This window comes from Eretmochelys imbricata, chromosome 2 (genome assembly GCF_965152235.1).
Source record: "Eretmochelys imbricata isolate rEreImb1 chromosome 2, rEreImb1.hap1, whole genome shotgun sequence".
Lineage (NCBI taxonomy): Eukaryota > Metazoa > Chordata > Testudines > Cheloniidae > Eretmochelys > Eretmochelys imbricata.
Window position 1 is genome coordinate 9950114 of NC_135573.1, and position 18939 is coordinate 9969052.

At 40.3% G+C, this 18939-nt stretch overlaps 1 protein-coding gene across 3 annotated transcripts in view; it reads left to right on the forward strand.

Annotated features, from left to right (window-relative positions):
• The window catches only part of PTK2 (protein tyrosine kinase 2), a 385991-nt gene that overhangs the window by 144043 nt on the left and 223009 nt on the right, over positions 1 to 18939 (forward strand). For all 3 annotated transcript variants that reach the window (XM_077809747.1, XM_077809744.1, XM_077809746.1), the window contains one exon: positions 5445 to 5611. In XM_077809747.1, coding sequence (XP_077665873.1) covers positions 5445 to 5611 — 167 coding nt within the window. The remainder of the gene's footprint in view (positions 1 to 5444; positions 5612 to 18939) is intronic.

Genomic DNA, 18939 nt, shown 5'->3' on the forward strand with positions numbered 1-18939 from the left:
GACAGATCTGTCTGGAAATTGCTTCTGCACATTACTAGTGACATGTCTACTGTGGAGCTGTGTTTGAGTGATAAGAACAGCCCAAATGACAGAAGAATTTGTCAGACTAACTACATATTAAGAAATGTGAGATTCATTCTTGAGCATTATTGGTAAATGAGCTAGAAAGTAGGTACCCTCTGCTGTTCCATAAGTATCTCATTTTTCTTGTTTTGTATTTAATACATGCCCACACTATGGATGGGTACCTGAGCCAGGTGACAGGACATAACTCTGCTCCTTCCAAGTGAAATATACACTTATCTGATAAAGATCTATAGAGATAGCACTATGGACATAAATCCATAGTCCTGTGTCCAGAAGCAACTATGAATGGTCCCCTTTTGTACCACAATAATGAGGCTAATTACTGCTACTACTACTGAAAAAAAATATCTTTGGTGTATAAATTGCATATTGTTACATTTCTTACATTGACGGAAAGCACTCTGAGATCCTTGGATGACAGGCAAAAGGCAAAATATATTGATTAAAACAATATAATTATTTTTCAGTAAAATGTCAGTAAGTTTCAGTAAGTTCTGGAACACTGGGGGGAAGTTCCAGAAGACTAGAAGAAAGTTAATGTTGTGCAAATATTTTAAAAGGGTGGAAAGGATGACCCAGGTATTTATAGTCTGTCAGTCTGACATAATTTCCAGGCAAGATTATGGAGTGGCTGTTACGGGATTCAATTAATAAAGCATTAAAGGAGGGTAGTATAATTAATACTAATCAACATGGGTTTATGGAAAAAAGATCCTGGCAAACTAACTTAATCTTTTTTAATGAGATGACAAGTTTGGTTGATAAAGGTAACAGTGTTGATGTAATAGACTACTATAAGCATTCTCTTGGTTCCGCATGTCATTTTGATTAAAAAACCTGGAAGATATAAAATTAACATGGCACACATTAAGTGGATTGAAAGATGGCTAACTGAGAGATCTCAAAATGTAATTGTAAATATGGAATCATCGAGCACGATCCTGCAGGGATCAGTTCTTGGCCGAAGCTATTTTTTATTTTTTATCAGTGACCTGGAAGATAATATAAAATCATTACTGATAAAGTTTGCAGATGACCCCAAAATTGGGGGAGTGATAAATAATGAAGGGGAGAGGTCTGTAAGCCTGAGTGATCTGGATTGCTTGGTAAACTGCATGCAAGCAAACAATACATGTTTTAGTGTAGTTAAATGTCTATGAACAAAGAATGTAGGCCATACTTACACAGTGGGGGACTCTCTCTTAGGAAGCGGGGACTCTAAAAAAATGATTTGGAGTTGTGTTGGATAACCAGCTGAACCTGAGCTCCCAGTGTGACGCTGCAACCAAAATGGCTAATGTGATCCTTGGATCCATAAACAGGGAAATCTCAAGTAGGAGTAGTGAGGTTATTTTACCTGTGTATTTAGCACTGGTCCGACCACTGCAGGAATACTGTGTCCAGTTCTAGTATCCACAATTCAAGAAGGATGTTGATAAATTGGAGATGGTTCAGAGAAGAGCCACAAAAATGATTAGTGTTAGACTCAAAGAGCTCAAGCTATTTAGCTTAACAAAGAGAAGTTTAAGGGATGACTTGATTACAGTTGATAAGCACTTACATGGGGAACAAATATTTATTAATAGGCTCTTCAATCTAGCCGAGAAAAATATAACACAATCTAATGTTTGGACTTTGAAGCTACACAAATTCAGACTGCAAATATGGCATAAATTTTTGACTGAGAGTACTTAACCATTGGAACAGTTTACCAAGGGTTATGGTGGTTCTCCATCACTGACAATTTTTTAATCAAGATTGGATGTTTTTCTAAAAGATATGCTATAGGAATTAATTTGGGGAAGTTCTATATCTTGTACGGGAGGCTAAACTAGATTAGCGGTTCTCAAACTGTGGATCAGGACCGCAAAGTGGGTCACAACCCCATTTTAAGGGGGTCTCCAGGGCTCATGATAGACTTGCTGGCCCCGGGGCCAAAGTTAAGAGGCCAACCCCCACTGCCCAGGGCTGAAGGCGAAGCTTGAGGGCTTCAGCCCTGGATGACAGGGTTCAGGTTACAGGTCCCTCAACTGGGGATGAAGCCCTTGGGCTTCAGCTTTGGCCCCCGTCACCTGGAGTGGCGGGGCTCATGCTTCGGTCCCCCATCCTGGGGTCGCGTAGTAATTTTTGTTGTTAGAAAGGAGTCGCGGTGCAACGAAGTTTGAGAACCCCTGAACTAGATGATCATAATTGTCCCTTTTGGCTTTGGATTTTAAGAATAGATGTTGTGTGGCTAAATCCTACTGCAGTAAGCATGAATGTGGGTATTCCATAGTTGTGTTTTTTCTATGGAAATTTTAAATCCGACTTACTTGAAGCTTTGGAGTCCAGTACAGTTCAATTCATAACTTAAACTTCCTGCATGAAACTTTAGCAGTCTTCTAGCACTTTGAGTGTGTAAAGTGCTACATTAACATTAACTCTTATAATGTACCTGTGTGGGAGATAAATGTATTCCTTAACTGGGAAACTGATAAGTTGGAATGTACTCAAGGCCACACAATGGTCATTGATAGTCAGGATTGGAACTCAGGTGTTCCTTCCCTACAATCCTGGTCCTAGAACACACTGTACTATTCCATGAGCTAGAAAAGATTAGTCATACTTAAGCTTGTGAAATTTTTAAGTATCACTGTGGTTAGAGCGTCAAGCATTTAGTCATGGCTTACTTCAGGGTGTTTTAGTTCCTACTGTACAGTTGTTAAGCAGTTAAACTGTTAGTCTGAAAACCTCTGATTAAACATTCTAGTCACTATTATAAAGAGCATCAGGCATGCTTGTGGCAAGGTTTCCCAACTTGTGAAGTCTCTTGTTAGCATGAAAGACAGAGAAGCTGTCATCCATGCACAAGTTATGGCAATTGCTTTGTCTGGTGTTGGAAGTGTCCCTAGACAGTCTGGGGAGGCTTTCCAGAACTCCGAGACTTTCCCTGCATTATTTAACAAGGGTCAGAGTTGAGTACACTGGCCCAAATTATGGCTGCCCTGCCAGTAAAGCTCTTGGAGATTTAATCTTTTGCTGCTTTGTAACACTAGCAGGCTAAAACAAAACCCTGCTGTAGTCTGAGGGAATTTACTAGATTATATGTATGTAGCTGTTTCACACACACGGACAGATCCTCACTTAGTGTAAATTGTTGCTCAATGGAGCTATCCTGATTTATTCAAGGTGAGGATCTGACCCCAAGTAGTTGAAATTAAGCTTCTTTAATGTTTTTTGTGTAAAATGAATGAACTCTCTATATTAAAAGCTTGAACGTTTCAATTACATTATTTTCTTATTTTTCCATTTTGGGGTCAAGCTGTAGTATTGGAATAGTCTAAGGAAGCCTGATAGCAAAATGCAATATTTATTTTGATTTGCAGTATGCACCAGTTCTTGCGCTCTGCGTAAATGTACAAGTTTGTAAAATAATAATGAAATTAAAGGTTGTCTTAATTCATTCTTCAGCATATTTAATTTTTGATAAATGTATTTAAGTTAATTGATTAGATTGTAAAAAGTACTTCTCATTGGTATACTAAACTTAAGAGAGGTGAATCCATTTTACTTTATCCATCTATTAAGTTGTATTTACCTTTCATCTTCGTTCTCTAAATGTTTTCTAAATTTCTCACTGAATGGCCTACCTCTGCTTGTTTACTTTTCTGTTTAATATTCTAGATAAAATTTGTTCTCACTTTATAGGATAATACAAAAGCAAAAAATCATAATATGTATATAGCGTTTAAGCTCTCAGGCTGGGACATATTATTTAACACAGCTAACCTGTTGCATGTCGGTGTAGTGCAGTACCATGTATGCCAACTGTGGTATCTATGTACTCAACTTGTGTGTGTATTGACCATTTTTTTAATTCAAAAGAATACGGTCTTGCTATTTACTTGATTTTGATGCGATTAGTTACGTGAACAGAAGAGCTATTGCACTCTTCTGGAGTAAGGTGGAGAAATATTTTGTGTTTTTAAATTGAGGCTGGGATTTCAAAGGGATTTAGGCACCCAGCTCCCACTGGCGAGAATTAGGCACTTGATTTCCTGGGCCCCATTAGAAAATACCAGGCTGATAGTTCGGGAAGCTCTTGAATCTCCTCATTTCTTTTCTGGACACACACTTGATTATCTACTGTAGCAGTTTCTGACTGTGGCTTATCTGTCAATATTTTTAATGGTTTGTTGGTGTAGAAAATATACAATTTTACCTTTACTCCATTTCCCAAACTCATCTTTGTCCTATTTTGGTTTGAGTACAACTACCTTTTCAGAACATTAACGTCTATTTTCATTATTGATGAGGCGCTGTCCTTCATGGGCAGATTTCTGAAATGAGCTCTGCATGTTTTGCACTTTGTATGACCTTCAGAAAAAAGTATGCTTGCCAAAATGTCAGGCTTTACTTAAGCAAAAATTGCCCTTAGTGTAAGGAGGGGGTTAAATATTTGCCTTTGTACATCTAAGTACTCTTGGAAGTAGCGCTGCTCTTTGTAATCCTGGATATGGGCAACTGTACTCTGCAGTATTTGGTAAAGTATACAAACAGCAGTACATAAAAAGCAGGCTTCTGTTAAATGTGAAAAAACAAACTTCACCAGCTTTAGCACCCTTTTGGTCAGTACGTCAATAGCAAAGCTAAGTGGGACATGAGCGTATTATTTAATTTGTCTTGCCTTTCCTGTTTGTAGGCCCCACATCATCTTCACCCCTCTTGCACCTCAGCATACACACTATACTAGTGATGGCTCATCAACCAAAGATCCTGCTGGACTAGAGACGCCCATAAGGGTCAGGTTTTTATAGTATTGCACAGTTTCAAAAGTTGTTTTTCAACCATTTAAACCCTTTGGGATATAAAATAATGAACTTTGCAGAACTGCCCTACATTGCACAAACTGTTACTTACGTAGCCCCTGTAGTCCTGCTCCCACTCTTGTGGGACTCTACGGCACATACCTGTGGACTTTTCTTGGACTCTGACTATTCCTTGCCTGGAGATAGTCTAAACTATAATTTATCAAAGGACAAACCAGGGGAGTTAGAAATATTTAACAAGTACATGTTCTTTTTTTTTTTAATCTGAAAATCTGCCCTTTTTCCTCCCCAGCATTTTCCCTGTGTAGAGCATATGGTGGCTCAGTTTTGGTAAGATACATGACTGGTACAGATTCATGTAAATCATATAACTAAAAATCCAGAACTGGAATTATGGTTTAAAAATGAGTAACTTCTTTTCTTGCATTCCTAATAAATGTAGCTATGTCGGATTCATTGATTAGCCTTATGTATAAAGTATGATATGATTACCCTTTACAGGCATGAACAAAAAGATGTATAACAAATGTGCATTTTTATGTGTTTTAGGGCATAATTCAGAAGATAGTGGACAGTCACAAAGTAAAGAATGTGGCCTGTTATGGATTACGGCTCAGTCACCTGCAATCTGAGGAGGTCCACTGGCTACATCTGGACATGGGTGTATCCAATGTGAGGGAGAGGTTTGAATTAGCCCACCCTCCAGAGGAATGGAAGTAAGATTATAAACCTGTTCAGTTTCAAAATCAAATCATTTTGTTCTGTGTGCCATAAACTTTGTATAATCTTCTATTTTATAAAGAAAAGCCTATTGCAGAACTCCTGAGAATAGGGCTCGTAGAAAGGGAGACAGCTGCCTATAATTACCCAGCAAAAAGCTAGAAGAAATGAGAACGCGCCCTGGTATTCCAGAGGAAAGGCTCATTAGCTAGGAGGGAATTCTGCCAACAGTGAAGAGCTGATAAATCTAACTTGAGCCTGCAAACCTTGGAGTGGGATAAGAGTAGGATGAGACTTGCTAAATATGTAGTTAAGTCCAGTGAATCATAACATTTAATTGTATCCCTGTTTAAGCATAAAAATGCTGTGATGCATTTAAAAGATACTTCTAAAAAGGCATTTTATATTCTCTTTAAAAGAAATTAGGGAAGTGTTGCTAAGCTTCATATAATACAGCCATCGTTTAACTATGATAAAAGGTAAATTAGTCCTGTTTAGAAATGTACAGATTTAGAATGGGTTAAGATTCTCCAGGTGAGATTTAATTGCCAAATCTGTTGTTAATATACAAACCACAGAAGAATGTAGCTCAGTCTGTCTTAGAGTCTGTCTTAAATGGCTTGCTTCTGCAGTGCTAATAGAAGTAAAGAGCAGTAGAAAAACTTGGTCAGAAAAGTGAAGAGATATATATCTGAATAAATTCATGGAGCAGATGTACTGAGTAAGAAATTTTCATAGTTAATTCAGGAAAATCCTATGGCCTGTGTTATGCAGGAGGTCAAACTGGATGATCACAGTGATCCCTTCTGGCCATATAATCTATGATTATAATCAGTTTTCTGACCATAACACACTTTACGCAGAATTACTAGTCATTTTAAAATCCACAGATATGTTCTTCTGAAGAACTGTAGTAGAGTTAACAGTCTGCACGTAAAAAGAAAAGGAGTACTTGTGGCACCTTAGAGACTAACCAATTTATTTGAGCATGAGCTTTCGTGAGCTACAGCTCACTTCATCAGATGCATACCGTGGAAACTGCAGCAGACTTTTTCTTGAAACTTAAATTGCTAGATAATTTACTAGTAAATGCTTACCACATTTAGCAAATCTGACCCTGTGAGTTTATTAATTAACTTTTAGGGAGTAGCCTGGATTAGCCTGTCACACTAAATGAGAAAGTTTAAAACATTGGTGTCAGAAATATTGCACATTTTCTTCTGTGTACATGACATTTCATGGCTTCCTGAAGGCTTTAATGATGCAGATTGATATTTTTTTTTCAATCAAATTTATCATAAATAATAATTTGAAGTATCTTTTGCGGGGGGGGGGGGAATATTCTGTTCACATAATATGACCAGAATCAAATATGAGATGTGAATAATTTATGCAGTGGAAATTTCTTTCCTAGTGTCAAAGTGTCAATTTCATTTGTATTATGTGATGCAACCCATATGTTACACATTACAAAACAAAGTTAATCAGTTTTAAAAGGAAAGTTAGATAATTGTTTTGACGTTTGGATAAAGGGATTGTGCAAAAACCTCAGACAAGTGTCATGATAAGATATAAATTATTCAGTAGATCTCCAGAGTGTCATTTTATGCTTTATCGAATGCAAGCAGCCTGACATACCTTTTAAACCCATAGAGATTTGCTTTGAACAATCAAAATGTTGCTGTCATATTTGTAATACTATAAAACAGAGTATTTAGGATCAGATGACAGTACTTGTTAAAATATTTAGATTAGTAGAGTAGGAGAGATGTCCTGGAATAGTGCTTGAATTAATATATCTTCCTATAAAATAATAATCCAGTAACTGTTGCTCATCTGGGAATTTTTTAATGATTTTAATTTAAGACTGTGTATTCAATATACACGGGAAATGTATTCTCTAATGTTCTTTTAGATCAGTCCAGATGCTTAGATTATACTTCCTGTCAGCAGGAGGAGATAGAAAATAATAATAATTCTTGGAACAAATTCTGTCCCTAACATAAGTGATTTTTGTGATGCTATTGGATACTATTTCCAGTCCTGAGGAGAAAACCTAGCAGAGCAGAATAACAGTAAGGGAGGTGACTCTGTATTCACACCACATTGCAGTAGACTCCTATGGCTGTGGTTAAGGCTCAGGATAAGTAATAAGTTCAGACATACAAGGTCAGCCACAGTTTAAGCCAGACATCTCTTCTCTCTTCCCATGGCATTCAGTTCAGCTTTAAGAGCACATGTAGCCCAGTTTTACAGCAGTGCCAATGGGTAACCATCCTAATGAAAATTAGCAGAATGCAATTCTATAGCGAGTGAAGGAGCAAGAAGTAGCTGGCTGTAAGAAGTACCTTACACAAGCCTTAAGCTTGCTTTAAGATACCACTATGGCCTTGTCTTCACTGCTGAAAAAGGTACGTTTTTTACTCTTTGGCAACTCACACACATGAACTATCCCAAGGTAAAAACACAGTGAAAACAGGACACTTCAGTTTTACTGTGAGGTAAACTAGGTGAGGTCATCTCAAGGCAGCGGGATAGTGCTGATCTTGCCTAGTTTACCGGATGGTAAAACAAAAGTGCCATGTCTTCACCATGTTTTTACCATGAGATAGGTCATGCACATGAGTTATCTGAAGGTAAAAACACACACACCTATTTTAGCAGTGTAGACAAGGTCTTCAACTCTCACAGACCCCCAGATAGGTTCAAAAAGATGTCAGTGAGCACTGGAGACTTTATCAGTGGAACCAAGTGCTTATTTGTTCATTGATAACATTCATTCTATTCAGGAAACGAATGTTGAGGAACACAGCTGTATGTATACCACAATGACCATTGGCTCTCTCTCATTTCCTCGACATGCAAGATCAAGCATTGCAAACAGAGGTGTGTTATACCAAATTTATGTGCAGATTATACTTTTAATTATTGTAAAACACTTAGTCTCAATTTAATTTGGAAGATTTGTTAATCCAGTAATAAGACAGTTACCATTAGATGCATCCCATTGTTATGTATATTGTTTTTTTAACATTGGTGATGAATCTGCTTTGTTAAAAATTCTTTGTAGAAATAACTGATTAGTGCAGTTAAGGAAAAATACAACTTAAAAGATCAAGATTTCAGAAACTTGGCAACTTGTCCAGAAGGCAAAGATCAAAAGCTATTTTGTACTGGTGCCTATATTTAGTACAGTAGATTCTCAAATGCACAAAGCCTTGGTAACAAGCAGGGAGAACTGGAGGTCCTAGTGATGTCAAGGAACTATGACGTGATTGGAATAACAGAGACTTGGTGGGATAACTCACATGACTGGAGTACTGTCATGGATGGTTATAAACTGTTCAGGAAGGACAGGCAGGGCAGAAAAGGTGGGGGAGTAGCACTGTATGTAAGGGAGCAGTATGACTGCTCAGAGCTCCAGTATGAAACTGCAGAAAAACCTGAGTGTCTCTGGTTTAAGTTTTTAGAAGTGTGAGCAACAAGAGTGATGTAGTGGTGGGAGTCTGCTATAGACCACCGGACCAGGGGGATGAGGTGGATGAGACTTTCTTCCGGCAATTCGCAGAAGCTACTAGATCGCACACCCTGGTTCTCATGGGTGACTTTAATTTTCCTGATATCTGCTGGGAGAGCACTACTGCGGTGCATAGACAATCCAGGAAGTTTTTGGAAAGCGTAGGGGACAATTTCCTGGTGCAAGTGCTAGAGGAGCCAACTAGGGGGGGAGCTTTTCTTGACCTGCTGCTCACAAACCGGGAAGAATTAGTAGGGGAAGCAAAAGTGGATGGGAATCTGGGAGGCAGTGACCATGAGTTGGTTGAGTTCAGGATCCTGACACAGGGAAGAAAGGTAAGCAGCAGGATACGGACCCTGGACTTCAGGAAAGCAGACTTCGACTCCCTCAGGGAACTGATGGGTAGGATCCCCTAGTGGGATAACATGAGGGGGAAGGGAGTCCAGGAGAGCTGACTGTATTTCAAGGAATCCCTGTTGAGGTTACAGGGACAAACCATCCCAATGTGTCAAAAGAAAAGTAAATGTGGCAGGTGACCAGCTTGGCTTAACGGTGAAATCCTTGCGGATCTTAAACATAAAAAAGAAGCTTACAAGAAGTGGAAGATTGGACAAATGACCAGGGAAGAGTATAAAAATATTGCTCGGGCACGTAGGAATGAAATCAGGAAGGCCAAATCGCACCTGGAGCTGCAGCTAGCAAGAGATGTTAAGAGTAACAAGAAGGGTTTCTTCAGGTATGTTGGCAACAAGAAGAAAGTTAAGGAAAGTGTGGGCCCCTTACTGAATGAGGGAGGCAAGCTAGTGACAGAGGATGTGGAAAAAGCTAATGTACTCAATGCTTTTTTTGCCTCTGTCTTTACGAACAAGGTCAGCTCCCAGACTGCTGCGCTGGCCAACACAGCATGGGGAGTAGGTGATCAGCCCTCTGTGGAGAAAGAAGTGGTTTGGGACTATTTAGAAAAGCTGGACGTGCACAAGTCCATGGGGCCGGATGCGTTGCATCCGAGAGTGCTCAAGGAGTTGGCGGCTGTGATTGCAGAGCCATTGGCCATTATCTTTGAAAACTCGTGGCGATCGGGGGAAGTCCCGGATGACTGGAAAAAGGCTAATGTAGTGCCAATCATTAAAAAAGGGAAGAAGGAGGATCTTGGGAACTACAGGCCAGTCAGCCTCACCTCAGTCCCTGGAAAAATCATGGAGCAGGTCCTCAAGGAATCAATCCTGAAGCACTTAGAGGAGAGGAAAGTGATCAGGAACAGTCAGCATGGATTCACCAAGGGAAGGTCATGCCTGACTAATCTAATCGCCTTCTATGATGAGATTACTGCTTCTGTGGATGAAGGGAAAGCAGTGGATGTATTGTTTCTTGACTTTAGCAAAGCTTTTGACACGGTCTCCCACAGTATTCTTGTCAGCAAGTTAAAGAAGTATGGGCTGGATGAATGCACTATAAGGTGGGTAGAAAGCTGGCTAGATTGTCGGGCTCAACGGGTAGTGATCAATGGCTCCATGTCTAGTTGGCAGCCGGTATCAAGTGGAATGCCCCAAGGTTTGGTCCTGGGGCCGGTTTTGTTCAATATCTTCATAAATGATCTGGAGGATGGTGTGGATTGCACTCTGAGCAAATTTGTGGATGATACTAAACTAGGAGGAGTGGTAGATACGGTGGCAGGTAGGAATAGGATACAGAGGGCCCTAGACAAATTGGAGGATTGGGCCAAAAGAAATCTGATGAGGTTCAACAAGGATAAGTGCCATCACCTTGCCAGTTATTCCTAGTTTTGTAGTTGTGTATTTTATTTTTCCTTCCTACATAAAATATTTTGCACTTGTCTTTATTAAATTTCATTGTGTTGAATTCAGACCATTCTCCAATTTGTCAACGTTGTTTTGAATTCTCATCCTATTCTCCAAAGTGCTTGCAACACTTCCCAGCTTGGTGTCATCTGCAGATTTTATAAGCATGCTCTCCATTCCATTATCCAAGTCATTAATGAAAATATTGAATAATACCGAACCCAGGATGACCCTTGCATGACCCCTATAGATATGTCCTTCCACTTAGCGAACTATTGATAACTCCTGTTTGAGTATATTCTTCCAAAAAGTTTTGCACCCACCTTATAGTAATATCATCTAGATTGCATTTCCCTCACTTGTTTACGAGAATATCATGTGGGACTCGATCAAAAGTCTTCCTAAAATCAAGGTATATCACATCTACTGCTTCCCCCCCATCCACTAGGCCAGTAAACCTGTTAGAGAAGGAAATTAGGTTTGTTTGGCCTGATTTCTTCTTGACAAGTTCATGCTAGCTATTTCTTATAACCTTATCATTCTCTAGGTGCTTACAGACTAATTGTTGAATAATTTGTTCCAGTATCTTTCCAGGTTAGGCTGACTGGTCTGTAGTTATCCAGGTCCTCTTTGTTCCACTTTTTAAAGATAGTATTATGCTTGCCCTTCTCCAGTCCTCTGGGACCATCCATCCTTCATGAGTTCTCAAAGATAGTTGTTAATGGTTCTGAGATGGCTTCAGCTAGTTCCTTAAGTGCCCTAGAATGAATTGCATCAAGCCCTACCATCTTGAATTCATATAACTTATTTAAATATTCTTTAACCTGTTCTTTCCCAATTTTGGCTTGCATTCCTTCTGCCTTGTTATTACCTATTGTGTTGAATATCTGGTCATCATCAACCTTTTTAGTAAAGACTGAAGCAAAATAGGCATTAAACACCTCAACATACCTGATGTTGTTAGTTATTAGTTCTTGTCAAGGTTCCTTCCCCACTCTGAACTCTAGGGTACAGATGTGGAGACCTGCATGAAAGACTCCCTAAGCTTATTCTTACCAGCTTAGGTTAAAAACTTCCTCAAGGTACAAACTTTGCCTTGTCCTTGAACCCTATGCTGCCACCACCAAGCGTATTAAACAAAGAACAGGGAAAGAGCCCACTTGGAAACGTCTCCCCCCGTCTCCCACAAAAAATATTCCCCCAAGCCCTACACCCCCTTTCCTGGGGAAGGCTTGATAAAAATCCTTACCAATTTGCATAGGTGAACACAGACCCAAACCCTTGGATCTTAAGAACAATGAAAAAGCAATCAGGTTCTTAAAAGAAGAATTTTAAAGAAATTTTAAAGACTTTTTAAAGAAAAAGTAAAAGAATCACCTCTGTAAAATCAGGATGGTAAATACCTTACAGAGTAATCAGATTCAAAACATAGAGAATCCCTCTAGGCAAAACATTAAGTTACAAAAAGACACAAAAACAGGAATATACATTTCATTCAGCACAACTATTTTTACCAGCCATTAAACAAAAGAAAATCTAACGCATTTCTAGCTAGATTGCTTACTAACTTTTTACAGGAGTTCTGAAGAGCATTCCTGGTCTGGTCCCGGCAAAAGCATCACACAGGCAGACTGACCCTTTGTGTCGTCCCTCCCCGTCCTCCCCCCCATCAGCTTTTGAAGTATCTTGTCTCCTCATTGGTCATATTGGTCAGGTGGCAGCGAGGTTATCTTAGCTTCTTAACCCTTTACAGGTGAAAGGGTTTTGCCTCTGGCCAGGAGGGATTTTATAGTTCCGTATACAGAAGGGTGGTTACCCTTCCCTTTATATTTATGACAGTTCTCTTTCCCTGTTATGTGGCAGACCTACACTTTCCTTCACCTTTCTCTTGCTCCTAATGTATTTAATGAACCTCCTCTGACTGCCTTTTATGTCATTTGCTAAGTGTAACTCATTTTTACCTTAGCCTTTCTGTATTTGTCTCTACACATTTGTGCTGTTTTTTTGTACACCTTCTTATCAGTTTGTCCGTGTTTCCATGTTTATAGGATTCCATTTGGATTTCCAAATCATTAAAGAGTTCCTGATAGAACATATTGGCCTCTAATCATTCTTCCGATCTTTCCTTCACACAGGGACAGTTTACAGTTGTGCTTTTAATATTGTTGTCTTGAGAAACTGCCAGCTCTCCTGAACTCCTTTTTCCTTTAGATTTTCTTCCTATGGAACCTTACCTACCAGTTCTCTGAGTTTAAAGTTTCAAAGTCCGTTGTTCTTTTTCTGCTGCTCTCATGCCGCCTTTTGTTAGAATAATTAAATCTGTCATGAAGCATGATCACTTTAATCCAAATTGCCTTCCACCTTCAGATTTGCTACTGACTCAACCCTGGTGATCAGAATCAAATCTAAAATGGCTGTCCACCCTCCGCTTTCTGAAACAAAAAGTTGTCACCAGTACATTTTAATAACTTATTGGAAATTTTGTGTTTTGCCATATTAGTCTTCCAACAGTCTGGATAGTTAAAATTGCCCGTTACTGCTAGGTACTGTGTTCTGGGTATTTCTTATTCCAAAAAAATAAAAATTCCTTACACAGTATTTTAAAATTCTGCATATTTTATTTGTCAAAATGAGACTATATAATCATACCAGTTTCAATTATTTTGGTAATTTATTTCAAAATACCTGTCAGGATATCTGTAACAATTCAAAGACATAGAAAAATTCTCCCAGGAATAGAGAGTTAAAGAAACCCCTACAACAACCCAAGGAGTACTTGTGGCACCTTAGAGACTAACCAATTTATTTGAGCATGAGCTTTCGTGAGCTACAGCTCACTTCATCGGATGCATACCGTGGAAACTGCAGAAGACATTATATACACACAGAGACCATGAAACAATACCCCCTCCCACCCCACTGTCCTTCTGGTAATAGCTTTGGATAATTATTTGGATATTATTATTGTCACTTTGGATAAGCTATTACCAGCAGGAGATTGAGTTTGTGTGTGTGGTTTTTGGAGGGGGGTGAGAGAACCTGGATTTGTGCAGGAAATGGCCCACCTTGATTATCATACACATTGTGAAGAGAGTGGTCACTTTGGATGGGCTATTAGCAGCAGGAGAGTGAGTTTGTGGGGGGGTGGGGGGGGGGCGGAGGGTGAGAAAACCTGGATTTGTGCTGGAAATGGCCCAACTTAATGATCACTTTAGATAAGCTATTACCAGCAGGAGAGTGAGTTTGTGTGTGTATGGGGGTGGGGGGGTGAGAAAACCTGGATTTGTGCTGGAAATGGCCCACCTTGATTATCATGCACATTGTAGGGAGAGTGGTCACTTTTGATAAGCTATTACCAGCAGGAGAGTGAGTTTGTGTGTGTGGTTTTTGGAGGGGGGTGAGGGAGTGAGAGAACCTGGATTTGTGCTGGAAATGACCCACCTTGATTATCATACACACTGTGAAGAGAGTGGTCACTTTGGATGGGCTATTACCAGCAGGAGAGTGAGTTTGTGTGGGGGGGGGCGGAGGGTGAGAAAACCTGGATTTGTGCTGGAAATGGCCCAACTTGATGATCGCTTTAGATAAGCTATTACCAGCAGGACAGTGGGGTGGGAGGGAGTATTGTTTCATGGTCTCTGTGTGTATATAATGTCTTCTGCAGTTTCCACGGTATGCATCCGATGAAGTGAGCTGTAGCTCACGAAAGCTCATGCTCAAATAAATTGGTTAGTCTCTAAGGTGCCACAAGTACTCCTTTTCTTTTTGCAAAGACAGACTAACACGGCTGTTACTCTGAAACCTACAACAACCCAGTTCCTGTTTCTCTGCCCCATACCCTGTCAGAGCCCTGCCGGGGGGGGCCAGACACTCAGACTTCCTCTTTTAGGGCCCAGCTATGGGGCACCTCCAGCTCAGACACTCGCATCCCCTCCTCCACCTTCCCCCATAGCCCAGCCAAGGGGGGCCCCCCAGAGCCCAGGGAGAGAAACAGCTTGATACTGGATCCTGGGCTTGTGTGGAGTTTCCTGCACGCCGCCTCCTTCATTCAGGGTGTGCCGGGAACTGCAGATGCCCCAAACCCTCCACTTCTGTCCCTTTGTCCCTCTGTGAGCTGGGCTCTGCTGGGTCCTGTGTCCCCTAGTGGTGGCCAGCAGCTCTACAGCCCGTTTCTGTGAGGGGGAAAAGGAAATTCTGTGTACACATTCTATACTGTGCATTGGCACAGAATTCCCCCAGGACTAACTTCTGTTGTTTGTGCTAGAAAAGCCTCATCTATCTCCTCTTCCTGATTTGGTGGTCTACAGTAGACTCTTACCATGACATCACCCCTATTTTTTACCCTTTCTGTCTTTACTTAGAGACTTGCAATTTGTCTGCTTCTCACATCCTTCTGGACTGCCCAATAAGTGCATATATTCTTGATGTATAATGCAGCACCTTCTCTCTTTTTATCATATCTGTCCTTCCTCAACAACCTATACCCCATCTGTACCATAATCCAGTCATGAGACTCATCCCACCAAGTCTCTGCTGCTAATTAAGTCAGAATTTAGTTTATGTACTAATACTTCCAGATCTTCCAGTTTGTTTCCCATACTCCTTGCATTTGTTTATAGGCATCTAAGATATTGAGCAGATTCCTCCACTGATTTCCCTCTGTTGCTCCCATGACTCTATAATTTTCCATGTCCCCCCTAACATCTAGCCCTGTGTTAAAGTTGCCTTTTTTAAGATTATTTGTGGGCTTTTGTCACCTGCCACCTTTAAATCTAGTTTAAGTCCTCCTCACTAGGTTGCCATGTTAGGGCGCAGAGATGCTCTTCCCCTTCTTAGTCAGGTGGACCCCCATGTCTTCCCAGCAGGCCTTCTTCTCAGAACAGCATTCTGTGGTTGAGGAAGCTGAAGCCCTCCCTTTGGCATATCTTTGCAGACATACATTCATCTTCAAGATGCACATGTCCCTACCTGGGCCCTTACCCTCAACTGGGATGATGAACAAGAATACAAACTATGCCCCTGATTTCTTGACCTCACTCCCAGAGCCCTGTAGTCACTGCTGATCTGCTCAGGGTCATATCTGATAATACCATTAGTGCCCACATGCATGAGCATTCTGGGGTAGTGGTCAGAGGGATGGATGAGCCTCAGCAGCCTTTCTGTAACTTCTCCGATGTGCAACATCTCCAGGCAGGAAGCACACGTCCCCGGGACATCATATCAGGTCAGGAGATGGTTGCCTCCACCCACCTGGGGGGAGTACTAAAACACTAGCACCTTATGTTCCCCCTTGGGTGAGATGGCCATGAGCTTCCCAGCTTTTGGGGCAAGGGGCTCCTCCTCAGCCGCTGGGATCTGTCTGTCACCTCCTGTTGCCGGTATAGCATACCAGTTCTTCACATGGATGATTGGGGGACCTGGGTAGGGGGTGGAACACTGTCTACTGCGCAAGATGGCCAGCAGCCAGTGTCCTCCCCATGGAGCAGCTGGTTTGCTTTCTTCCTCTGGTGCTTCTGTGGTCGCCTAATATCCTCCTTCCCAGATGTTTCCAGGTGTGTCCTGTCAATGAAGTCCCTCACACTCCTGGGTGCTACACAGTTGAGCCACCTCCTCCTGCAGCTTTCTAGCCTGTTTCCTGTGGGACTCCACCAACCAACAGCTCTTACACCCAGGTTATTCCCCCTGCCTGGCTTTCATCAGCGGGAACATACAAGCTGCATTCCCAGCAAGTCAAGACCAGGGCCTGGGTGGAAGTCTCCAGGGTCAGGATGGCTGGCTGGCAGTGTGGGGGCACAGGTGCAAGCAGAGGAAGAGCTATCAGTGATGTTGGCAACATGCCGTTTTCCTCCATTGACGGTTCTTCCTTGTAGAATTCTTGCAAATTAAGGAAAGGGAGTGGGGAACACACAACCATGCTTCCCTGTCTTCCTTTGCTGGCAAGCTCAGCTCGCTGACTCCCTTAGCCTCCCATCTGCCTTCGTCTCGCCAGCCATGTGTCTTAAAACGTCAAACACTTTGGAATGACAGAATCTGTATAAATGTAAGATGAATGGTTAACCAGCCAATATATTTTAAGTTAATTGTCTTGTGAGTGACTCTACCATATTTTATTCTTAGAGGTGGTTTAGAATGAATCTCACAGTATTCAGTAAATGTTTACTCTTATGTTGAGATGTGGAAAGAAGAAGAGTTGTTTTTTTTTTTTATTAGAGGACTATTCACATTAAATTGATGGCATTAAAGAAGATATGTGATGGTTTCCTAAGGTTACAAAAGTACAATAAAGAATAGATTAAATTGTATGATTTACAGAGAGATATGAAGTGTGTAACCCACTTGAATTTTCAGTTCCCATTCAAACAAGGGAAGAAGAAACCGGCTTTGGTTGTAAATAGGTGAGGTTTCTGTGCTACCATAGTGGGGTTTTGAGTTAAATGGGGATTAAAATTGAAAAACTTTCTTTGTCCGAAGGAAAAGAAATAATCTGTTCTGTTTTTTTCCTCAATGTGTGGGATTACTCAACCAGGCAAAAAGGCAGCCATTAATCCCATTATAACTGACATCCCAAGATTAATGATGAGAATTTCTAAAGAAGTTCTGAGCATCTCATTAGCAGAAAGATACTTGAAGGGAGTTGAGAGAACAGCAATAAAAATTATTATGGGGTTGTAGAGAATGATTTATTAGGAAAGATTAAAAGAACTAAATAACTGTATCTTGCTTAGTACATGCTCATGGGGTGACATGTGAAGGGTAGTAGCATCAGGGAAGGAGAGGTGTTATGTACGATAGTTCAAAGACATGTATGAAGTTAAGAGAAAGAACATGTAAAATGTAGATCACCACAGACTTCTGGACCATGAGTAATTATTATACTGCAGAATAGTCTACCATGGGAAATGGTGGAAGTGCCATTGACACTAGTATGTTGGGGATGGTTAGGGAACAATTCTCATTGAAAGGGACAGAGACTGTCACCCAACAGGACTGTCTCATCTCCTGTTTGTACATTATGCTTCTGTAATTCAGTCCTGTCTTGGCTAATTAATCTTCTGTTGTATGATAGAGATGGGTTTCTTAAGTCTATATCAAGATACAGATATATGCAGAGTTCAGTAGCTCAAGTTATCTTGTTTTATTATTTTTTTTTTTAAATCTGTCCTTCTAATTCTGTTTTAGCCACAGTATATTACATGTTGTAATAAAAGGCAAAGTAAAATGGAAACTAAATATCGTACTAGTCTACCTGAAGCTTTTAGGCTTTGCATTAGAGTTACTTTTAAAATTAAATTGTATGTTAAATAATGAGTGTTTCAATTTTCTCTGATGCAGTTGGTGACATACATGATGAAAAACTATAGTACATGCTCCTTTTCCTTTATATTATGCTTCTTGGTATATTTTATAGTTCGATTTAATCTCAACCTCCTCCTTAAGGTTGTATTTAATCATTAGGATGCTGAAATCACATGAGATGGATAACAATTCCCTTCTTGTACAAAAGAGGGGGTAATAAAAGATTGCGTAAAAAGCAGTTTTTAGAGAGACAAAAACTTCTAAAAAATTTAAAATTTAGAAAGCTAGTATGTGGATGAAGACTGAAGATCCATCAAGCAATAGAAGGGAAAAATAAGACAAGGAGAGAGAAAAGGGGGAAAATAGTTGCTTTTTGAACAGGAAATTTGCTTTGTTCTACATTTGACTCCACAGTGTAGCGTAGTGGTGATTTGGCTTTTTCCAATGGAGAAATAAACTTCCTTCAGTTTTTCTGGTTTTGGACAAGGTATGGATGACATTACCTTGCCTCTCCAGACATGAGCCCACACATGCTACAGGGTGGCCTAAGTTTTTGGTTGGGGGGAAAAAAAAGGACTATTTTTGTTTATATTTTGCTGTACATCATGCAGCTGTCTTTTTATATCTCTGAGTCTGAAGATTCATTGGGTTTTTTTTTTAAAATGTTTGTTTTATTTTAGCAAAAGACTGAGCATGCACTTTGTGTTTTTGA